The sequence below is a fragment of the Polypterus senegalus genome, chromosome 16 (genome assembly GCF_016835505.1).
Source record: "Polypterus senegalus isolate Bchr_013 chromosome 16, ASM1683550v1, whole genome shotgun sequence".
Lineage (NCBI taxonomy): Eukaryota > Metazoa > Chordata > Cladistia > Polypteriformes > Polypteridae > Polypterus > Polypterus senegalus.
Window position 1 is genome coordinate 576,038 of NC_053169.1, and position 24,954 is coordinate 600,991.

At 41.0% G+C, this 24,954-nt stretch overlaps 1 protein-coding gene across 1 annotated transcript; it reads right to left on the reverse strand.

Annotated features, from left to right (window-relative positions):
* Positions 1–2,449: 2,449 nt before the first annotated feature.
* On the reverse strand, positions 2,450–22,631 carry zhx2a (zinc fingers and homeoboxes 2a). The gene is made up of 3 exons (XM_039738079.1): positions 22,451–22,631; positions 7,329–9,736; positions 2,450–2,574 (listed from the first exon to the last, which is right to left on the reverse strand). Exons 2-3 carry the CDS (start codon positions 9,552–9,554, stop codon positions 2,560–2,562), a joined length of 2,241 nt encoding a protein of 746 aa, XP_039594013.1. The 5' UTR covers positions 9,555–9,736; positions 22,451–22,631; the 3' UTR covers positions 2,450–2,559.
* Between the last annotated feature and the right edge of the window lie 2,323 nt (positions 22,632–24,954).

The following is a 24,954-nucleotide window of genomic DNA, read 5'->3' on the forward strand; positions in this document are numbered from 1 at the left end:
GTTATAAGTGGTCTGTGGTACTCTGCGGGTTTTTAAATAAACAATCGTGTCCCGAGTGCGTGCAGGCACAGGACGGGGTGCGGGTGTACGCATGATGGCACCACTCCAGTGTTGATTGCGGTGCTTGGCCGATTGTGCAAATTCAAGCGGATCAGTCAGGTGCCTCATTCATACCTTGGAGTGGACGGAGGGTCACATTTGCACCCAATCAGGCCCATATAAGCGAAGCCTGAACTGCAGAGTAGAGGTCAGAAATACAAGAACAGACAGAGACGGCAGGATTGGAAGACGCCAACGTGCGAGGGTGGAGGCAGGTGGTCGGGAGCGAGCGTCAGTGAGAGGGCCCTGGGGCTGAAGAAGGGGCGCTCCGATTAGGCGGTGGTGTCGAGTAGGAGCGGCCTGTTAGGCGATGTCTCCCACAGACGCTAAAGGACAGGACGTGGGAGATGTTTGTGGGGGCTCAGTGTTGCACCCCATCGATGCCAGTGACCTGGTATTTGGGACCCAAGGCAGGTATTAAGGGTTTAGTACACCAGTCATAAGGAGATCTCCTTTGGGTGCAGGATCCAATCCAGGTAAGCCAGGGAGATGTCGGATTTTAGAAGGCTGCACCAGGGTTTATGATTTTTTTTTTAAAGGACTTCTTCCTGCTGTGATTTTTAACCTCATTTTAGATAGATAGATAGATAGATACTTTATTAATCCCAAGGGGAAATTCACATAATCCAGCAGCAGTATACTGATACAAAGAAACAATATTAAATTAAATAGTAATAAAAATGAAAAAAAATTAAAATAAAATGAATGTTCGCATTTACTCCCCCGGGTGGAATTGAAGAGTCGCATAGTGTGGGGGAGGAACGATCTGCTCAGTCTGTCTCTGAAGCTACTCCTCTGCCTGGAGATGATCCTGTTAAGTGGATGCAGTGGATTCTTCATGATTGGCAGGAGTCTGCTCAGCGCCCGTCGCTCTGCCACAGATGTCAAACTGTCCAGCTTTAATCCTACAATGGAGCCTGCCTTCTTAACAAGTTTGTCCAGGCGTTAGGCGTCTTTCACCTTTATGCTGCCACCCCAGCACACCACCGCGTAGAAGAGGGCACTCGCCACAACCGTCTGGTAGAACATCTGCAGCATCTTACTGCAGATGTTGAAGGATGCCAACCTTTTTAGAAAGTATAGTGGATATATGTATTGGATATTCATTTAGAATATTTTAACCTTCACTACCACTTTGATTTTATTGGATTATTTGTTTGTGGATTTGATGCGCTGCACTTTTGAGCACTGTTTTTGATTTTTGGTTTTAATAAAAGCACTGACACTTGTACACCCACCCCTTGCTCTAAGTGTGTGTCCTCATTTGCCGGGCTCATTTCGGCTCGTGACTAACAACAGTTCGGGTTTAAGACGCTAATGGACCATCATAGTCTGACAGATCAACTTGCTTTGGTTGAAACTGCTAGAGTTGACTTAGTGCCCAACATGCCTCATAGAACAGACAGACAGACAGATACCACTAAATTCGATTCCGTTTTGTTTAAAGTGAATTCAGAATTTAATAATTGACTTACCTCACTTATGACTTACAAATCCATACACAGCCCACAATCGAGGGAAATCCATTCAAACTGTAAGGAATTTTTACCTTAAAAGTTCTTTGCCAGGTCTACTGTTACTGCGTCCTGAAATGGCTGTAAAAACAGATGTTGAATTGAAAACCAAATATCGTTAGTAAAGGAATAATAAGAAAGGAAATGGTTTGCTTGAATATGTAGTGTTTTTATTGAATAACAGCAGATGGACAACGGGTTAAAAATCTTTCATCAGTAAAACGTTAGTGTATAAACCTCCCCAATGTGACACTATTGCAGAATTGCAAAGCTACAAAGTATGTAAAATATGAAATCCGCACTGTTCCTCTAAATGCACTGATGCGTCATTATTCCCCTTGAAAGTTAACTCTGAGCACCAAACAGACTAACACTACAGAGCCGCTTGTTACACTGGTATATAAGGCTGAAGGTTCAAATGGATAATACTGTACGAAACAGCGCCCCTAACCCCCCCACCCTTCATCTCCCTATTGCACTTCTAGGAAAAAAAAAATCACCAAAAAAAAAAGACGGGATACCAACGTGCCGCACTCCGATGGACAGCCACTAGAGTCTCCTCGGTGCGTGTCTGAGGGCCGACGACTGAAATCAAACTATCAGAGAATATTATCGAACACGTATGCTGCCATAGTAGTTGTGGTTCTAAGATTGTAAAACATACTGTTAGGAGATCTATTAGCACTTACTGTATATAACGTTAGAGTAGTAACTTGCACCAATTAGAAATTTAACAAAATTCCTCAAACAATACAGAAAAATATTTACAAGGTCAATTTTTGTTAAAATGCAGTAGTACAATTATGGCACTCTGGAAAGTTGCTTGTGCAGTCTCCTTTTTTATATATATATATATTATTGAAATGCAATAATTGATTTCCAGATACGAAAATATATCTTTTTATCATTTTTTCTCTTCAAATTGAAGATCTTCTGTACAAACGAGTCAAAGTTCACAAGTCTGAGAACAAAGCAGAAGAGACAAAGAGAACAGAACATTAATCATTTTGTCACTTTTTTCATACCTTGTAGTATTCTCTTAAAAAAAGGATCTCCATGACCATGAAATCTTTTAAGTGGGGCCCGATATGGATGGATAGATAATCGCTTCAGGATACCGAATTCAAATCCCATTTTTTGTGGAGTTTGTATGATCTCTCCCTCTGGTTGCTTCGATTTTTTTTTTTCTCTTTTTCTTTTGAAACATACCCGTTAGATCAGTTGGTGACTCAAGTTGGTGGTTGACTGGCATCCCATCTGGAATGGATTTCAATTTTCTACACCGTCTTACTCCACTTGAGGGTTCTAACCGCAGCAAGAGCCCATCTATCTATCTATCTATCTATCTATCTATCTATCTATCTATCTATCTATCTATCTATCATATAGTGCCTTTCATATCTATCTATCTATTTATCTATCTATCTATCTATCTATCATATTTCTTTTCTTTTGAAACATACCCGTTAGATCAGTTGGTGACTCAAGTTGGTGGTTGACTGGCATCCCATCTGGAATGGATTTCAATTTTCTACACCGTCTTACTCCACTTGAGGGTTCTAACCACAGCAAGAGCCCATCTATCTATCTATCTATCTATCTATCTATCTATCTATCTATCTATCTATCTATCTATCTATCTATCTATCTATCTATCTATCATATAGTGCCTTTCATATCTATCTATCTATCTATCTATCTATCTATCTATCTATCATATTTCTTTTCTTTTGAAACATACCCGTTAGATCAGTTGGTGACTCAAGTTGGTGGTTGACTGGCATCCCATCTGGAATGGATTTCAATTTTCTATACCGTCTTACTCCACTTGAGGGTTCTAACCGCAGCAAGAGCCCATGCAAGGCAGGAACACCATCTATGACAAGACCCTCCCTTTCACTATCAAATTCAAAGCCTTGCATCCGTCCCTTGAAATCCCCCTTGACATTATTGCCAATCTGTTTCACAGACCTGATTATAACTCTAGGTGTATTTCCACCCCACATGCGTTTAAAAAAAATGAAAATAAAATAAAAATTACGAGTACTGTCTCCAGATACACAACACTGATCTTTGTGCGCTCGCAGCGCAGCATCGCATGGCTAACTGTGCAATTGTGCTGTCCACAAATTCGCACAGTTAGGAAGTGTATGATGCTGACCAGTATACTGTTAAGGTGATGACATCAAGTGTCACCCACTCGACAGCCTGTTAACTCCGCATCATAAGCAACAACAACATTTATTTTTATAGCACATTTTCATAAAACGATGTAGCTCAAAGTGCTTCATAAGATGAAGAAAGAAAAGTTAAAAATAAAAATATACAAATAACATTAGGCAATCTTATATAGAAACGTCTACACGTGGAAGTGTGTGTCTGTCTGTCCGGCCCGGAAATGCGAGGCTCCAGCATGAAGCTCAAAGAAAGCAACTCTGTCGCCAAAGTGAAACCGCCGAGAAAAGAGAGAAACTCTCTGAGCCGCTAATACACAAGCGAGGCAAGCGCGTCGGCAAAATGAAACCGCTGAGAATAGGGAACGTTAATCACTAATGCACAACTGATACGATTGATTGATTGATTGATTGATTGAAGTGCCAGAATCCATGGTTTCTAGGAGTCTGAACTTTTTACAGCTAGTAGTAAATAACAAAGAAAGAGAGGGAGGTCAGTGGAATGGTGAGGATGCAGGGAGTAGAGTTGGCAAAGGTCAAGGAGTTTAAATACTTGGGATCAACAGTACAGAGTAATGGGGATTGTGGAAGAGAAGTGAAGAAGAGAGTGCAGGCAGGGTGGAGTGGGTGGAGAAGAGTGTCAGGAGTGATTTGTGACCGACGGGTATCAGCAGGAGTGAAAGGGAAGGTCTACGGGACGGTAGTGAGACCAGCTATGTTATATGGGTTAGAGACGGTGGCACAGGAGACACAGCTGGAGGTGGCAGAGTTAAAGATGCTAAGATTGGCAATGGGTGTGATGAGGATGGACAGGATTAGGGATGAGGACATTAGAGGGTCAGCTCAGGTGGGATGGTTTGGAGACAAAGTCAGAGAGGCGAGATGGTGCTGGTTTGGACATGTGCAGAGGAGAGATGAGGGGTATATTGGGAGAAGGATATTAAGGATAGAGCTGTGAGTCAAGAGGAGAAGAGGAAGGCCTGAGCGAAGGTTTATGGATGTGGTGAGAGAGGACAAGCAGGTGACGAGGGTGACAGAATAAGATGACGAGGACAGAAAGATGGGAAAAGATGATCCACTGTGGCAACCGCTAAAGGGAGCATCCAAAAGAAGAAGAAGAAGAAGTAAATAAAGAGTTAAGTAAGGTCAAATGGCAGGGAGGACAGAAAAAAAACAAAAAAACAAAAACTCCAGAGGGCTGGCGAAAAAATAAACAAAATCTGCAGGGGTTCCAAGGCCACGAGACCACCCAGCCCCCACTGGACAAACAATACCCACATTGATAACAAAATAACAAAAACATATGTGGGAAAACATATTTTGAAAATAAGTCTACAAAAAAAAATTCTAAATCAAAAAATAATCTGACAATTAACTCCCAAAGCAATAGAGTGTTTTAAAAGGTCAAGAAAATGGCTGTAAAAATATAAAAGAAAGTCCATATCATGAAGAAATAAATCAAAATAATGTCATTAATGTATTAATTTAATTACAATAAGAACTTGTGATTATACGGTTGTTCTTGTTCATCTGTGAATTATGCCGGATTATACAATATGTGACAGAAGATTTTTGTGTGTAAATTGATGTACTGTATTTACTCGCATATAAGTCGGGTCTTGAAACCTGAAAAATTGGTCATAAAATCAGACCCTGACTTATATGCCCGCTCAAAAATATGACAATTAATTTTTTTTTTAAAACATCTTCTTGCTTCCTCCAATCACAATTCAGTTTCTCAGACTCATCGAATTTTGTTGTAGCACCGCAGTTACCAGTTTCTTTTGCTACTTCAACAACGTTTAATTTAAAACCATCTCCATATTTTCTTCTGATTGAACGCTCCATCGTAGATAAGGGATGCTCTTATTATAAAGGTGTATGAGGGTGTGAGATACAAAAAAACACAAATCAGTGCTAATGTCACTTCGGAATAGTTTGGGTATTACCGTGCGGTCGCGTAGGCACAATACATTGAAAACAAAGGCCGTGTGCTCCGTGGTTACTCTCTCAGGTGGGCGTTAGCATATCATAATCTCTTGCACCAATAGCGTGAGTTTTCCGCAATTGACTTATATGACTGACATTATAAAAAAAACAGAAATTATACAGTAAAATCAAGCCCCGACTTGTCAGCGGGAGAACTTAAACGCAAGTATATACAATAATTGAAGATAGGGCTTGTCTGTAATATTTGTGAATTTCCCCTTGGGATTAATAAAGTATCTATCTATCTATCTATCTATCTATCATATAGTGCCTTTCATATCTATCTCTCTATCTATCTGTCTATCTATCATATAGTGCCTTTCATATCTATCTATCTATCTATCTATCATATAGTGCCTTTCATATCTATCTATCTATCTATCTATCTATCTATCATATAGTGCCTTTCATATCTATCTATCTATCTATCTATCTATCTATCTATCTATCTATCTATCTATCTGTCTATCTATCTATCTATCTATCTATCATATAGTGCCTTTCATATCTATCTATCTATCTATCTATCTATTATATAGTGCCTTTCATATCTATCTATCTATCTATTGTATAGTGCCTTTCATATCTATCTATCAGTCTATCTCTATCTATATTACAGTGGCATGGAACAGTTTGGGCCCCCTTGCCTAAAATGTCTATTGCTGTGAATAGCTAAGTGAGCAGAAGATGAACCAATCACCAAAACTCTTAAAGTTCAAGATGACACATTTCTCTTTTAGCATTTTATGCAAGATGTGTGTATTGTTTAAGTTTTGTATGATTGTACAGTGAAAAAAGGAAAGGAACACCATGCAAACTTGGGCACCTCAAGATATTTGAGGTTCTCAGATAACTCTTGCCAAGGTGGTCTCAGACCTTCATTAGCTCATCAAGACTATGGCTTGTTCACAGTCATCGTTGGGAAACCCCATGTGATGCAAATGTCAAAGCTGACTAAAATCTCGGACTCCTCAAATCTCATCCCAAGAATCAGCAGCCATGGGCTCCTCAAAGCAGCGGTCTAGCACTCTGAAAAGTAAAAGAATTGATGCTGACAAAGCAGGAGAGGGGGCGACAAGAAGGTATAAAGGTAGGCCCAATCTGTTTTAAAGCTTTAGAATTGGAATAAATTTGCAAAGCTTTCTGTTTTCACTTTGTCATTATGGGTTAGAGGGGTAAACATCAATATCAATGTAAGATTAAATCGACAACACAGTAAAGTGTGCAGAAAGTAAAAGGGTTTGAATACTTTATGAAACACTGTATGTGAGTTACATCTACCATCCACTATAATATCCAACCATCCCTTCATGTTTTGACTGTAACAGCCAGAGTTTACCCCACCTACATCTGGTCCAAGGGGGCTCCTTAACCCGGTATGTGGCATCAGCCCATCGCAGAACACACCTACCCCATGCCTACAATTATTTCTTTTAATCTTAACAGTTCACCCGCTCATCCAGCTAAAAATGTAACTGACCATCCCAAACAGAGTCAGTCTTGGTGTTGCCCAAAGGGATAGTCAGTTCAGTTTGGACAAGCTGCTTCTTACCTCTTGTTGTGTCACTTCTGAAGGTTTGTCGACCACTTTGTTCAAATCCTCCTCCCTCGTCTCCGGCGTCTTGCTGCAGTGCTGATGGAGTATCGGCGTAACAGTTTTTGCGCTGTCCGTTGTCGGACTCTGTCCATTTTTCCTCTCACCATTCATCTTCTGATATTGTTCCATCCAATCCAAAGTTCCAGACTTGAGTCCCGACCGATTGTCTTTAAACCAGCGAACGATATCCGTTCGAGACAATCCCGTTTTAAGTGCTAACTGGTCGTACTCCTCGGGCGATGGCCACTGAGTTCGTACAAAGACGCCTTTCAGAAGTTCCTGAGAGGCCTTACTAATGGGGACATGACTAAGTGTGGAGATGATCACTGAAAGTGCTGATGCCTTAGTCTGTCCTCCATGACCCAGTATTCCGTTGTGTGCTCCTTGGTCAAGTGCTTTTTCTTTATCAGCATTCACAGAGTTCAAAAGGACTTCTTCAACACAGGTTCTTACCTTTTGTTTATCTAATAAACTGTCCTCAGCATCTGTTTTAGGAACCCTGGGGTCTCCTAAGAAGTTATCTGTATCACCTTGTGACGGAAAGCAGGTTTGATGTAAGGTGCGCTCCACCGTCTTGGCTGGTTCTGGGCCACTGCCCTTGCAGTTTTTCAACGACATCTCGATATTGGGATTCTGAGGCTTGCTTAAGTCGTGAATTACGTCTTTCATTAAAAAGTCATTTATAACACCCTTTTGAGTCCGGTAGCGTTGGTCGCTAAACCACTTCTTAATCTCACCTCTTGAGAGTCCGGTGGCCTCAATCAGTCGGTAGACCTCCATATCTTCTGGAAATTGCTGTTTTGTAAAGCTTCTCCTAAGTTCAGAAAGTTGTTCCTTTGACTTCTTTCGTTCCAAAAACAAATGAGATCCGTTAAACTCCAAAGATGAGGACTGTGAATGTGTAACTTCGATAACGTTTGCCCGTTTCACTTGCTGGTCCACAACTGGAGTGGGTAAAGGCCGCTTGGTTGCCTGCATGTTATTCGCTACAGTAACTGTGATTGGAGAACAAGTCATCGTTGACCCATTCGCCATCTGGGTCAGCACCAAACTAGTTTGTCCTAGAAACTGACAAGGGACGGTGTGGATTAGGGATGGTGGGGTTTCAGTTGTCGATGACAAATGATTAGGCAAAACGGCGAAAGCAGGCTGCACTGGCAGGATGGTGCCATTGAACATTTTCTTTCTGGCTTCTTCTACTTCCTCTGGTGACCAACTAATGCCTTGCTTTAGGCGCTGAGCTGTAAACCAGACTTTTATTTGTTCCTCAGGATGTTTTGATGCTGCAGTCAGCCAAGAGAGTTCTGCTTGGGTTGGATAGGGGAACTTATTGAATGCAGTAATAAGAGTTGTGTTGATATCTAACAGTGGATTGTATTTAGAAGTGTTCAGAGGAACAGCAACTTTTGGTACCAAGCTGTAGTTGGGAGGTCGCTGAAGAGAGGGCATAACATGAGACAGACCCTCTTGCACTGTAGGATCTGGTATGATCACTGTTCCATTTATGGCAAATGCTGGAAACGTGTCCTTAATTATCAGCGGCCTAGGAATATGTAGATCATCGGCCCTCCGGGGTATTCGGTTGGTCTCCATTTTGGCCTTTCCAGTTTTCATAGTGGAGGTTTTGTTCACAGGTACAGATGAAGGAGCGTCACTTGTGATCACAGTGGCAGGGCTCAGGTTGATGACGCTATTTGAGCCCTCGATGGTCTGTTCCAGAATGGTCTGGATGTTGTTTTTGATCAGCTTCAATTTGAAGTTGTTCACCCCGGGGTGAGATTTGAAATTGTGGTGAGATAACGTGTCGTACTTCTTTGTGCTGAAGTTGCATTCGGCACAGACGTAAAGTGGGTTGAGAATAACGTTGGGATGGCTAGAATCCACATGCTCAGTAAATTTATTTAAATCTTGCGTAGAATAAGGGCAGTACTTACATTCATAGCCGCCTTGTGGCTTCCACTGATGTTGTCCATCCTGTGATATTTTTTCCAGCATTGCATTCACCTCTTCATTTTGGTCAAGGCTGCCCGAATTCCAGGTACCATTGTCTGGTAGAGTGTGTGAAGACCCATTTTCTTTGACTTCATCATCAGTGCCTTTGACCTCTTCAGGGTCATTATCTTCATCCAGTTCGGATGCCCTCACCATACATGGAACAGTTGATTTCCTTTTGCTGGCCATTGCCCGGATTTAACATGAAACTGTATTTCAGGTTCAGATAGTGGTAAGTGCATGTATCCACGAGTGCAAATGATGAAGACTGGAGCCCAGTCTTACTGTATGGATGGAATGCTGAGGTTGAATGACCTCCAATATCCACTCCAGGGGAGTACTTCAGGAGACCTCATCCCAGACTGCTTGACCTAAAATTAAGAAATGAAAAAGACAAAGTGTGAAACCAATATCAGGTAACGCAACGTCCAGTCAGAGGGGATGTCACACGTGATGACTGCAGTTGCAGATCTCTTGCCCAACTAGGACCAGCTGCGGATGTCAAATAGGAGGTAGGTCCATAAGTATTTGGGCAGTGATTCCATTCTCATAATTTGATTCTGTGCGCCACCACAATGGATTTGAAATGAAGCAATCAAGATGTGATTGAAGTGTAGACTTGCAGTTTTAATTGAAGGCGTTCAACAAAAGCATTGTAGGAGCCATTTAGAAAAGACAACCATTTTTACACATGGCTGCCCCATTTTCAGGGTCTCAAAAGTATTTAGACAAACTAACATAATCATGAATGTAAAGATCATTAACAATCCTCGATTGAAAATCCTTTGCAGTCAATGACTGCCTGAAGTCTGAACCCACGGCCATCTCCAAGTGTTGGGTTTCCACCCTGCTGATGCTCTGCCAGGCCTTTACTGCCGCTGTCGTCAGGTGCTGCTTTGTCATTGGACTTTCTGCCACCAGTTTTGTCTTCAGCAAGTGAACTGCATGTCCGGTTGGGTTGAGGTCAGTTGATCGACATGGCTATTGAGGAATATTCCACTTCTTTGCTTTGAAAAGCACTTGGTTTACTGTCATGGTATGTTTTGGCTCCTTGTCCCTCTGTTCTGTGAAGCGTCGTCCTATCAGTTTTGCAGCATTTGTCTGAATCTGAGCAGACAGTACAGCGCCCTGGACACTTCAGAATTCATCCTGCTACTTCATATCTATATATATAAAGGAGAGTTGGGATCCGAGAGACTGTGTTTGTGTGTTTGTGGAGGGATTGAGAGTTAAGTGGGGTGGGGGAGTCACGTGATCAACTCCCTTCCCATTCACGTCATTTCATTCACTTCATTCCGCTCCGAGCTGACGTGGTCTTGCGTTCTTTTTCCTTAGTGTTTAGTCCTTTCTCCTTTACTAATTTACTGTTTAGTACACGGTACTCACACAGTCACTCATAAAAGGGGAGAAGACTCCGTGCAAGTATTGAAACTACCTTGGAAGACATGCAATCAACGAGGCCATTAAACGGATCTCAAAAGAGGTCTTCTAGGTTGGAAAAAAAAGCGCTTGGCTGCCAAAACCAGGCGATTAAACGAATCTCAACAAGAAACGACTTCTACGTTTGAAAAAACACGATTAAACTTCCCAAATCAGGCGGTTAAACGAATCTAAAGAAGACAGGATTTCTAGATTGGGAAAAGGACGATTGGCTGCCGAAACCAGGCGGTTAAAAGAATCTGAAAAAGACAGGATGTCTAGATTGGAAAAACCACGATCCGCTGCCAAAACTGGCCGGTTAAACGTGCAGCGAAGCGCGCCAGGTCTGCTAGTTATCAATAAACATCAGCGATCCACTTCCAGAGGCAGCCATGCATGATCACAAGATAACACGGCCTCCACCGTGTTTCACACATTGGATCGTGAGCCATTTTCTCTTCACCATACTCTTCTCTTTCCCTCATTCTGGTACTTATTGATCTTAGTTTCATTTGTCCAAAGAAAATCGTTCCAGAACTAGACTGACTTTTAAGAAATGTTTTCTGGTAAAATCTAATCTGTCCTTCCTATGCTTGAGGTTTACCAGTGGTTTGCACCTTGTGGTAAACCGTCTGTCTTTACTTTCATGATGTCTTCTCTTGATTGTAGACTTTGGCCATGGCAGGCCTACCTCTTGGAGAATGTCCTTGGTTTGGCTAAATGTCATGAAGGGGTTCTTCTTCACCAAGGACAGAATTCTGCGATCATCCAGCACAGTTATCTTCAGTGGTTGTCCAGACCTTCTGGTGTTGTTGAGCTCACCGGTGTGTTCCTTCGCTTTAAGAATCTACCAGATGGTTGACTTGACCACTCTTGGTGTTTCTGCTGTCTCTCTAAAGGGTTTGTTTTGTTCTCTCCGCCTAATGATGGCCTGTTTTTACTTGCATGGACAACTGTTTGGTCCTCATATTGAGAGATCACAGTGACAGCGTCCAAATGCAAATTCCACACTTCTACCTGCTTAATAGTTAATGAAATAATGAGGGACCTGCTCACACCTGGCTATGGAACAGCTTGTCCGTCAAATGTCCGAATGCTTTTGCAGCCTTAAAAGTGGGGGGGACCATGTATAAAAATGGCTGTCATTCCTAAATGGCTCATACAGGGTGCAGCAGAAATAACTCCCACATTTCGAAAAATCACTGTGGGGGTCCCCAAAGCGGGTAGAGGGGTGCAGTCCATTCCGTTAGGTACGGTACATAATAAAGTTTTCAGTCGTCACCTTGCCGTGGTCGGGTGAGGATTGAGGCTTTTTTCAAAAATGGCGAATCTGTAGCTGTGACGCAGAGGGTGTTTCGCACGCGGTTCGGTTTACGTGCTAATGAAAGTATTCCAGACCGGAAAACGATTTTGCTGTGGGTTCAAAGAGTAAGGGCAACAGGAGGTTTTCAAACATCGTCCTCGATCCTTGGACCAACTAAAGGAGACTATTCAAGAAGTGTGTATGATATTTCAGTTCAACCCTTTGAAGTAATGCTGAACGCCTACACTTTAATCATGTAATTATTTCTTCATTTCCAATCCATTGTGGTGGCGGATAGAGCAAAAATGATGAGAATTGTGTCACTGGCGCAAACTGTATGTGACTGCATAACAACTTCTCAGCACAGTTTCACAATTTCCAAAGTATTGCAAGCGCGCCTCTTTTCTCAACTCTACTTCAATGTTAAAATTGGAACTTCATCAGAGCTTTCTCAGCTCACAACCTGCCTCGGTGAAATTAAAACCTGGATGGTGCAGAACTCTTTAAAATTAAATTGCAACAAAACTGAACTCCTGCAAATTGGGACTAAAATGCAACTTAATATAATGAGCTCCGTCCCAGTCCACCTTGGCGGTGATCTCATCAGACCTGCCTCTACTGCAAAGAATCTCGGTGTCATTTTGATTCCTCCCTCTCTTATTCCGCCCACGTAAATCACATTAAGAGACTTTCCTACTTTCACCTCCGTCACATATCCCGTGTTCGCTCCTTCCTCTCCTTTTCTAATGCTGTGAAACTTGTCCCTGCTTTTATCACATCCGGCATCGATTATTATAACTCCCTACTGGCAGGTGCCCCTTCTAATCTTATATCACAGCTCCAGCTTATTCAAAACTCGACTGTAAGAGTCCTCGCTCGAACCAGCAGCAGCAAGCACATCACACCCATCCTGCTCTGTCTTCACTGGATCCTTGTGTCTTACAGAATCGAATATAAAATCCTACTAATAACCTACAAAGCCTTAAATAACCTCGCGCCAAACGACATCAGTGACCTTCTCCATCACTATGTGCCTGCCCGCTCACTAAGGTCCTCTGACTCTGGTAATCTTGTTGTGCCCCACACTAATTTTGGGATTAATAAAGTATCTATCTATCTATCTATCTATCTATCTATCTATCTATCTATCTATCTATCTATCTAATCTACACTCCATGGGTGACAGCAGGGCCTTCAGCTGTATAGCGAGTGCCCAGACTCTGGAATGACCTACCGAAATGAATCAGGTCAGCTGACTCCATGAATTCTTTTATAAAACAACTCAAAACTCATCTGTTCAGGAAGGCTTTTAGCTCTACTTGACTTCATTCCCCTTCTCTCAGTTTACCTCCATGTCAAGATGCTCAGGTAACCTGTATGTGTGCGAGACCATCAATCATGTTGTCTGTTGGGCTTTCTCTGAATTTACTGTCTTAATCTTCTTTATTTATTTATTTGGTTTGTACAATGCTATATACTGTATACCCTGCCGTTCTTTCTTATATTCTGGAAGTGCCTTGAGCATGGGAAAGGCGCTATATAAATAAAATGTAGTATTATTATTATTATTTTCCTGACAGCCAATAACATGCTGCCTGACGGAGCTGGTACCCGCGTGATCGGTTTATATGTCAATCAGGGTCTCAAACAACGCCAAATGAGGTGTGAGGCCTCGCCACAAAAAGCAGGCCAAGAACTTCAAAAGCCTGCCAGAAAAGGTTCAGCCCAATACAGCCAGACCCCAATTACTACATGCTGCCATTAATTACAGTGGTGTGAAAAACTATTTGCCCCCTTCCTGATTTCTTATTCTTTTGCATGTTTGTCACACAAAATGTTTCTGATCATCAAACACATTTAACCATTAGTCAAATATAACACAATTAAACACAAAATGCAGTTTTTAAATGATGGTTTTTATTATTTAGGGAGAAAAAAAAAATCCAAACCTACATGGCCCTGTGTGAAAAAGTAATTGCCCCCTGAACCTAATAACTGGTTGTTCCACCCTTAGCAGCAATAACTGCAATCAAGCGTTATGATAACTTGCAATGAGTCTTTACAGCTCTGGAGGAATTTTGGCCCACTCATCTTTGCAGAATTGTTGTAATTCAGCTTTATTTGAGGGTTTTCTAGCATGAACCGCCTTTTTAAGGTCATGCCATAACATCTCAATTGGATTCAGGTCAGGACTTTGACTAGGCCACTCCAAAGTCTTCATTTTGTTTTTCTTCAGCCATTCAGAGGTGGATTTGCTGGTGTGTTTTGGGTCATTGTCCTGTTGCAGCACCCAAGATCGCTTCAGCTTGAGTTGACCAACAGATGGCCGGACATTCTCCTTCAGGATTTTTTGGTAGACAGTAGAATTCATGGTTCCATCTATCACAGCAAGCCTTCCAGGTCCTGAAGCAGCAAAACAACCCCAGACCATCACACTACCACCACCATATTTTACTGTTGGTATGATGTTCTTTTTCTGAAATGCTGTGTTCCTTTTACGCCAGATGTAACGGGACATTTGCCTTCCAAAAGTTCAACTTTTGTCTCATCAGTCCACAAGGTATTTTCCCAAAAGTCTTGGCAATCATTGAGATGTTTCTTAGCAAAATTGAGATGAGCCCTAATGTTCTTTTGCTTAACAGTGGTTTGCGTCTTGGAAATCTGCCATGCAGGCCGTTTTGCCCAGTCTCTTTCTTATGGTGGAGTCGTGAACACTGACCTTAATTGAGGCAAGAGAGGCCTGCAGTTCTTTAGACGTTGTCCTGGGGTCTTTGTGATCTCTCGGATGAGTCGTCTCTGCGCTCTTGGGGTAATTTTGGTCGGCCGCCACTCCTGGGAAGGTTCACCACTGTTCCATGTTTTTGCCATTTGTGGATAATGGCTCTCACTGTGGTTCACTGGAGTCCCAAAGCTTTAGAAATGGCTTTATAACCTTTACCAGACTGACAGATCTCAATGACTTCTGTTCTCATTTGTTCCTGAATTTCTTTGGATCTTGGCATGATGTCTAGCTTTTGAGGTGCTTTTGGTCTACTTCTCTGTGTCAGGCAGCTCCTATTGAAGTGATTTCTTGATTGAAACAGGTGTGGCAGTAATCAGGCCTGGGGTGGCTACGAAATTGAACTCGTGTGATACACCACAGTTAGGTGATTTTTGAACAAGGGGCAATTACTTTTTCACACAGGGCCATGTAGGTTTGGATTTTTTTTTCTCTCCAAATAATAAACACCATCATTTAAAAACTGCATTTTGTGTTTACTTGTGTTATATTTGACTAATGGTTAAATGTGTTTGATGATCAGAAACATTTTGTGTGACAAACATGCAAAAGAATAAGAAATCAGGAAGGGGGCAAATAGTTTTTCACACCACTGTATGTGCTGATACTGAACTAACGGGAACGTTTTGAAAAGTAACTGGAAGAAAAGGTGTAGTCGAAAAACCAAAAAGAGTCGAAAGCCACAGAATTCAGATGCACCATTAACAAAGCCGAATTACCAGCATGAGCCGAAACCGGAGAAAACTTTCAGGAATAGGATTTGATTTGAACAAAAGAACGACTGACGAAAAGGGTTTCCCAACTTGGATGGGAAGTGAACTTTTTGGTGGCCTTTTAAGAACCCGTCACATCATTGACAAAACCTCTGAGGTCACGCAGTTAACAACATGGAAAGCTTCATAACGATGAGAGCACAAATTGCGAAAACTGCGAAACAACAACAATGGAGGCCAGAACAGGACCAATTGTCCTTACAGGTAAACTTTTTGAGTATCATCAGGAGATACGTTTAAGAAAACAAACAAACAAAAAAAAAAAATGGACAACCTGGGAAATCACTATTAAAAAGACAAATCCAAGATGTGAAATGAAATCAAAGTTAAACGAACAGGCAAGAGGTCAAAACTGAATGAAACACACAATATTATTTAGAGCAAGGCTTTTTGATAGTGTTTTGGTATCTGCAGATCGAATAATGAAATGACCCTCTAGCCACCATTTTATCTCATCTCTGAGGCCGCGCCCCTAGAAACACAGGGAAGTGGACCTAACAACAGGAACTCAATATGGAGGCAATAAGGACCTAAAATGGTGTCCAAAACACAGCATGTAAACCAGGGGTGCCCAATGTGTCGATCGCGATCGACCGGTAGATCTCAAAGGCAGTGCAGGTCGATCACGTTGCATTCAAATAAAAATTTTTTTTTATGTTAGTCTATCAAATATCCTCCCTATGGCATTTGCCACTTGATTGACACACAGGGCGGCCAGTCTGAGATCTCTTCTCTTCTAACACACTGGTCATCCCGCACGCATGATGAAACGGGCGAGCTACTGCTTCCGATTTATATCGACTAAAGAAGGGATTTAAAAAAAAATTGTTTGGGGAGGCTATGGGCTGGATGTGGAACTGGAGGAGGATTTTTTTTCTCTCACAATGTCACAATCGAAGTGCGTTTGTCTGATCTGTCGATCTATCAGTGCTATTCCAAAGAAGGAAAATGTGGAAAGGCCCTTTCGAACTGTTCATAAAAAGTACGAAACTGACTTCCTTCCGAAAAGCGATCTGAGAAAGAGAAAGGAGAGGGAACTAAAATCACAGTTAATCGGACAGCCGTCATTTTTCACTCGGCTGAATTCAAAAGCTCCTCAACTGCATTATTCGGCTCTACTTATTTATGTGAGTCAGCCTTTTCCCACATGACGATTATTAAATCCAAATACTGTACCGACCATAAATGTATTGAACTGTTATTGTGCCATAAAGGTTATTCAGTTATACAAGGTACGGCAACATATATTTTATGTATAAAGTATACTCAGTAATACTCACTTTATAAATGCTATATATATATATAGCACTTTTAATGTAGGTAGATCATTTCGACCTGGTCTTTGTAAAAGTAGCTTGCAAGCCGAAAAACTGTGGGCACCCCTGATGTAAACCATAAAGAACTCTGAGCAAAAAAATGACAGAAGCAGAATCCTTGAAATCAAAATCCCCAAATTCAAGTGCGAGGTAATACTATTTAAAAACATGATATAAATAACGTTTTAGATCCGGAAACCAAGCTGTTAATCCATCAACTCATAGTAAAATCGAATTTTATGTTATAAAACCCCTCCAAAACAAAGAAAATCAGAAACAATAATAGCATACACAGACCCAAAATGGGGAAACTGGCTTATAAAGTTCAAATTATACTTTAATGTCCCAAAAATAACCAAACTATCTCACGGGGGGAGAGAAACTGTGAAAACTCTGGCTTTAAGAGACAAGTCGAAATGCAGAATCTTTCTAAATGCAAAGGTTTATTCACAAAAACAGGAAACCTAAATGCTGACATGGAGTTGATTAAAAGGCAATCCTAGGCGAACAAGTCCCAAAACTCAATCGAAGAGATTTTGCAAATCATTTAATCGTCAAAATACTCTCAGAAGCAGTGAATGGCGTCTATCAGTAAAATTACGAGGGACGTTCAGACAGTTTCCGCACTTTTCTGTTTTCGTTGGAAATGGTGAAGTTCGGGAGGAGTAGTAATTGGTCGTGTCTGAGTGTCATGTGACTGGGAGAACTGAATCACAAAGGAAGGTGACTATGTAGAAAAGCGATGTCATTTGTTTTTGAAATTCTTAATAGAGTTAAAAAAACAAAGTGAGGGAACTTTCTGAACGTCCCTCATAACATTAATTTGAATTGTTTCATTCAGAATTTAATATACAGTATATATTACAATTACCTCTGATCAAAACAATGCATATTGACTAGCTGAGTGATTTTAATTATTAATTTACAATTTAACTTTATTCAATAATTTGTACACCTGCATAAAACTAGTAACAAAATGTAATCATTGTAAAACATACTATAATAATAATAATAGTAAAAGTTACTGGTAGAAAACCATTTTTCACATTAACATGAATGCAATGTTTAAGAAAAGCAAGGCCCTGATCCTGCAATTGCTGATCGCTTTGAGTAGTGAGAAAAGCGCTATATAAATGCAAAGAATTGGTATTATTATTATTATTGAAAGCCCTTTGTTTTGGCTGGTGAGAAAGAAAGGTTGCTTTTGTGATGTTTGATGTGCTACATATTCACCAATTTATCAAAAACAAGCGGCCATAAATAATCGGCTCTCACAACCACAAAAAAAGAGAAAAAATAAATACGTTCAGCACACACAGAAAAGCGACTTTGCTAACCATCAAGAAATGTGTGTTTCACGCAGTACAAAGGTGTGAGGGTCAGCAGGAACAGAAAAGCGTTCCTTATGTAAATATGCTAATTTTATGCAAATGTGGAATTGCAAGCCATTGTGACTTTACAGCAGCGTTTCTCAACCTCTAAGTATTTGCGACCCGAGTTTTCATAACAGTTGTAATCGTGCCCCCCTAACATTTTTTTGAAATGTAGATGCGTATTTTAGTATACCTACTTAACTTTTATTGACATTTATCTAACTCTATATTTATTTTTCTAGTATGAGAATGTAGTTTAAGTTAAGTTGTTTCATATTTTTTATTCTTCTTTTCTTTTTTTCACATCCTCGCGCCCCCCTTTTTGTGACTTCCCCACAGATTGAGAACCACTGCTTTACAGCAATGCAACAATTATTCATAAAACAGTCTTGCACACTGAAAACAATTAACTGACCTCAAGAGCCACAAACGTTGCTTATATGTTCATTTGTGAATATTTATCTGTTTAAAATCATTGTTTTAACCATATACTGTATTACATATATTTTTTTTAAATATATGGTTAATGTAATTTATTTTGGAGATTTGTTGTTCACGTTTCCCTCCAACGACTCAGCTTGTAAATTCTGTAAGTTCACAGTCGAAAACCTTCTGTGAGTGCCACGTTTTGTGTGGCGCTGAATGGCAAAATGTAAAGTCGTATTTTCTAACTCTCTTGTTAGCTATCAGATACACGCTTTCCAGATAATTTTTATAAGTTGGAACAAAAAAAATTCAAAAAATGCTAAACTACAAAACAGGTGGCGTGGGGAGTGCTGTGACAACAGAGTGTCATTTGTAGAATGCCAAACATCCATCAAACATCCAAGCTGATTTCAGCGGGGTTGTGGAACGTGTGGGGCGGGGCCTTCCCCATTCTCATCGATAAGTGGGCGTGTCTTTTTGCTCCGAAAGCAGTACTAGTGGAGCAGCTCGCAAAAGTATCAATCGACTTCACGTTTTCGTCTAGGCCAGGAATGCGTATGAGCAGGCCCCAAAGTTCTGCTTGGGGGGCGTCGATGTCAACTGGCCGTAGTTCAACCATTAATTAACGAACAGATGTTGTTGGTCCTGTCTTGCGCCCTGTGTTGGCTGGGATTGGCTCCAGCAGACCCCCGTGACCCTGTAGTTAGGATATAGCGGGTTGGATAATGAATGGATGTTGTTGGTTTCCATGTATGTTAATCACTTACCACGTTACTTTCTCTGTTTTAAAAAGTCAGTTTCTTTGTGTGTACTAATTTTGTTATTTGGTAATATGTAAAATGTATATTTGCGATTTACCTGAGAATTTGCCACAGCGCTCTTCGCCTCCTCTCGGTGAAGAGCGCTAAACAAAAATAAACTAAATTGAACTGAATCTGAAGAGGTGGAACATCGAATTATCAATGTAACAAAAATCCAAGTAAGAGTACACCTACAACTTGTTTAGGGTGTGCTTGACTTGATATTTGGGGGTGATTAGCACGCGGAGCCGGGTCTGCGTATGAGTTGGACTGAGGCGAATCGTCCCACGAGCCTGTTGAATGCGCCAAACTCGTCCCTGTTGTTTGAGCCGTGTAATGCAGCACACGGCGAGGCTGCATCGATAAGTCGGAGTGCGTGGCAGGCCTGCGGGCTCATACCTACCTACCTACAGGTTTGCTTGTTTGTTTGTTTTTTCTTAAAATGTAGATTATGTAATAGTGGAAAAAAAACCCACCAAAGACTGCCAAGATGTCAACTACCAGCGCACATTATCACACTCTGTAAACAGTTCACTATACTTTAAAGGTTAAAAGAGTGCCATTTAGCTGTCAAAGACGATCGGAAGCATTGTACACTGTGCTGTTTCAAAATTAATATAGCGAACAAATAAAATTCTGTTCAACATTTGAGTGAACTATTTCACTATAAACACAAATGCATTTTATGCTAATTTCAGAAAAAGGAACCTGAATTGTCTGCGCATTCATTTTTAACAGTAAAAACCACTCCTGGAGTCATGCATTTAAGTATTTCATTATAGCCTGTACTGTGTACGCATGATAATAAACCTGAATTAGTATAAGTGAGTTAGAAAATGATTGAACGAATGAAATATTTAAATACGGCACAAAGGCTAACACCCCTTCCTCACATCTAACTGGGATGAGTTGAATTCATCGGCCAGTGTATAGGTGTCCTCATACAATCTGTCCGCGTCTCAAAGACTTCTCCACAAACTCAGAACTTGCCCACTATGTGGAAGTCTGTGTACATGCAAGACGGTACGGACACCTTCAAAAATATCGGTTCCTTATCGGCCACAGGGTTGTGTGGGTCCTCGTAGAACCAACCATTGCTTGACAAAAAGTCATTTAACACTGGGAATGGTTCTCTGCATATTTGGTTCTTTGGATCCTGAAAAGGGTTCTAATAAGTGGACAAAACAGAATTCTTTAATGTGTAGTAAGTTATCTCTCAGGACACTAATAGTCCAGGAAACCTGAACATAACCCGAGTTATTGTATGCAACAATTATAATTTTAAAATCATAAATTGGTATTTCAGAAATCTGTTCTCTGTTCGTGGTCACCTCTTAAATATCGAATGATCTTCCTGGAACTTTCGCATGGATGGTCCTTTATGAACCCAAAAATGTTTCCCCTATGGCATCGCTCTGAAGAGCCACTCTGGCCCCTTTATTTAAAAAAAAAAAATGCAGTTATGAGTTGGCATCCCGTCCACTAATGGAGGTCGATGCTGCCGAGATTTATTCTGATTAATAGCTTTCTAGATACACGGGTTCGGAAAATTCACGTCATTACTCATTGTGATGGCAAACAAATCCCTCTCGATATTTCTGCAGCAAACTAGGAGCTGCACATTTCGCACCGTTAATGGCTTCGCTCGTGGAGATTCGGCACTTGCTGCGATGCCCATCTCCCATTTGAGAGCCCCCGATCCAGTGTGTGCGTGTTTTAAAGCCACCTTGTGGCAGCTGTCAGCAGGCACACACAGGCTGAAAACCACAAACAAAAGGCAGTGAGGAAATAGTTGAGGGCAGACCCCCACATGGCTTTGAAGTAAATCAATCAGGTGGAACTCTCAGCAAATCGCAGCATCTTCCCGCATCCCGAGGACAAGTTCAAAAATCTCAGAAGAGTTAGGTGCTAGCTGGTGGGAATATTCCTGCAAGGGAGGATTTTTTTTTTCTTCCTTTTTGGAATTCGAACAAAGACAGGAAAAGCGAGCGTAGCAGAAGGGAAAAAAAGCGAGGCATGCTGGTTTAGCCGTGAGTGAGTGACACATCCACGGCGCAGCGTACACCGCGTCCACGCAGCCCTCTCGTCCGATCGAATGCGATCCACCGCACGTAGGACACATATTGTATTACCGACATTGTCCGATCAGATCGAGATGTTCTAGCAAAATCTAAAGCGGGTCTTTCGACCCGCACAGACCGCGCTTTGTGTGCATTCGCAGCTGGCTCATTGGTTTTGCTGGTAGGCGTCACCACCATTTCCTACATCATAACGCCACAAATCCGAAGGCACTGTACGACGCTGTACATAAAGGATCGACATCCAGGCTTACAAATGTATCCACCGTCATGCTCCAAAAACGATCATGTTAAGACAACGGGCGACAATGTCGGGTTATATTTTTCCTACGATACAGTATGCCAAAACCTCCAAAAATAACGAGAAAATATACAGATATCCGAAGCGACGTAACGCCATGTCGAAATCGGAAGCCATATTTTGCTGGTAATTTCGACATAGGGGGGTAGACATGTTTTTTTACCTCCTCCTCCTCATCCCGATTCCTTTCACATTTTGACAAACGTGTTTATTATAACTAAAAATGGCTTAAATATAACCCTTCAATAGCTGTCAGTCTGCTCCACTATTTAAGGGATCATTGTGAAATTCTGTAAACTTCGCGGCACAAGTTCTAATTTCAGACCTCCACGAAACAGATTTTAATACATCCATTTAAATGATCTAGGTGAGTGTGTACCCAAGGTATATGACAACTGTAGGAAACGGACGACCCGATGAGGTAAGAGCAGACAGTGCAGTTAAGTTTAGGACTTGTTTCGCTCACCGGCTGCTACCGATCGGAATCGCCAAACGCCGACTTTCCGAGTTTTCTTACCTGCCCTCCGTATCTGTGGTACACAACACGGGGTTACGCGGCGGCGCAACACCCGAGTGAGGCTCCCGCTTTTCTGCCCTAATGCTGATCGCCGGGATTAATTGTAAAGATTGTAACCGAAGCCTAAAGACAACAGTGGGGGGGTGAACAAAATTCTCGATCAGAGGGGGATCTACGCCAAAACCCACATGATCGCCAACGTCAGCGTGCGTATTTGCATACGATACCAGAAGCGCTGCCACCTTCGAGTTTTTATATTACTTTGGACTTGAACTTGAGAGATGCTTCAAAAAATCTTTAAATGCTGAAGGGGTTGGGGTCGGCCAACGGCGTTTCTTTCACTTTCTCCGAAGAGTTCATTGGTTATTTAGTTTTCTTTTTTTGAATCCAACTTGTTAACGACAGCAACCGAATTATTTTTTTTTTAATATTTAAATTTGAGCAGGGTCTTGCCGTCTGCACGTTTGCGTCGTTGTCACCAGTATCGTGGGCAGGGCCCGGGTTTTAAAAAAAAATAATCTATGCACCGCCACACCACGGCTAACACTCCAAAGGCAGCGATTGCTTTTAATGAGCTTGAATAGCTTGGGAAAATATTTACCGCTAAAAGAGTGGATTGTACGGACTAAGTGACCTGGAAACTTCGCTTGTCACCCACTGTGGACAAAATAGGGGGAAGGGCTTCATCGGACCTGCACCTCGTCACATTTTAGTGTCCCCTCGTGGGGGAGGCAGGCCATCAAAGTCAAAAATCGGTGACGCTTCACAATCGAACGAAGGCGCTTTCCCGTTTCTGGGGCTTCTAATAAGGACCAAATTAAATACTGTTAGTAAATGGCCCGCATAACCGTCGGCCTGTGCTTAAACCGAACGCACGCACTCACGCACTTCAGCGCTTGTCAGACGAATAACGAGTTTTACTGACTGAACGGTCCTTTTTAAGATACACGAAGCAGAAAATGACTAGATGTTAACGAAAGCACACTGGTTACACCTGCACATGAAACTTAATGGAAAAAAGTGTGACCCCTCAGTTTACACATGCACTTCTCGTGTAGCTTATTCAGTTTATTTTTATATGGCGCACTTCACTGGGTGCAGGCTCAGAGCGCTTTATAAGTTTTAATGTCATTTTTTATTGTATCAATATTAAACACACATTAGTAATACAAGTTATCCATTAACATTGAATGCAAACTTCAAAAAGAAAAGGATACTTTACATACAAGAACAGTTAAACCGTTATGTAAAAGACGGATTCAGATATTAACATTACAATCTGTTAAGAAATGAGCGGACAATTACCCCAATTTCTTCATCGTCTTCCCAGAAGAGATTTTTTAGGCATATATATATATATATATATATATATATATATATATATATATATATATATATATATATATATATATATATATACAGTATATAGATAGATATATGAATCGTCTTTCTTAGGGAGTCAATAGAATTTTCTAATTACGGATTTGACGGACCTAACAGACATTTCTTCTGTTTACCACTGATAAAGCCATCCAAGTACACACCATTCAAAATTTCCTCTATTTTATTCTTGGTTTTAGCTTGCAATAATTTTTTAAGGGGACGATAATGAGACCTGTTGTTCATTTGTCTCTGAGCCTCATAAATATACTGAGACCTACCCATTATACTGTATATATATATATATATATATATATATATATATATATATATATATATATATATATATATATATGCATTTTGTAAAGCACTTTGAGCTACATTTTTTTGTATGAATATGTGCTATATAAATAAATGTTGATATATATATATATACATACAGTGCATCCGGAAAGTATTTACAGCACATCACTTTTTCCACATTTTGTTATGTTACAGCCTTATTCCAAAACGGATTAAATTCATTTTTTTCCTCAGTACTAGGTTGTTGTACCGTGTTAGCCATTATGAATGTAGAGAAAAGCCAAGCAAAATGACACCTTTTATTGGCTAACTAAAAAGATTACAATATGCAAGCTTTCGAGGCAACTCAGGCCCCTTCTTTGCCTGAAGAAGGGGCCTGAGTTGCCTCGAAAGCTTGCATATTGTAATCTTTTTGATATTGTAATCTTTTTAGCTAGCCAATAAAAGGTGTCATTTTGCTTGGCTTTTCTCTACATTTTTTTCCTCAGAATTCTACGCACAACACCCCATAATGACAACGTGAAAAAAGTTTACTTGAGATTTATTTTAAAAATAAAAAAACTGAGAAAGCACATGTCCATAAGTATTCACAGCCTTTGCCATGAAGCTCCAAATTGAGCTGAGGTGCATCCATTTCTCCTGATCATCCTTGAGATGTTTCTGCAGCTTCATTGGAGTCCACCTGTGGTCAATTCAGTGGATTGGACATGATTTGGAAAGGCACACACCTGTCTATAGAAGGTCCCACAGTTGACAGTTCATGTCAGAGCACAAACCAAGAATGAAGTCAAAGGAATTGTCTGTAGACCTCCGACACAGGA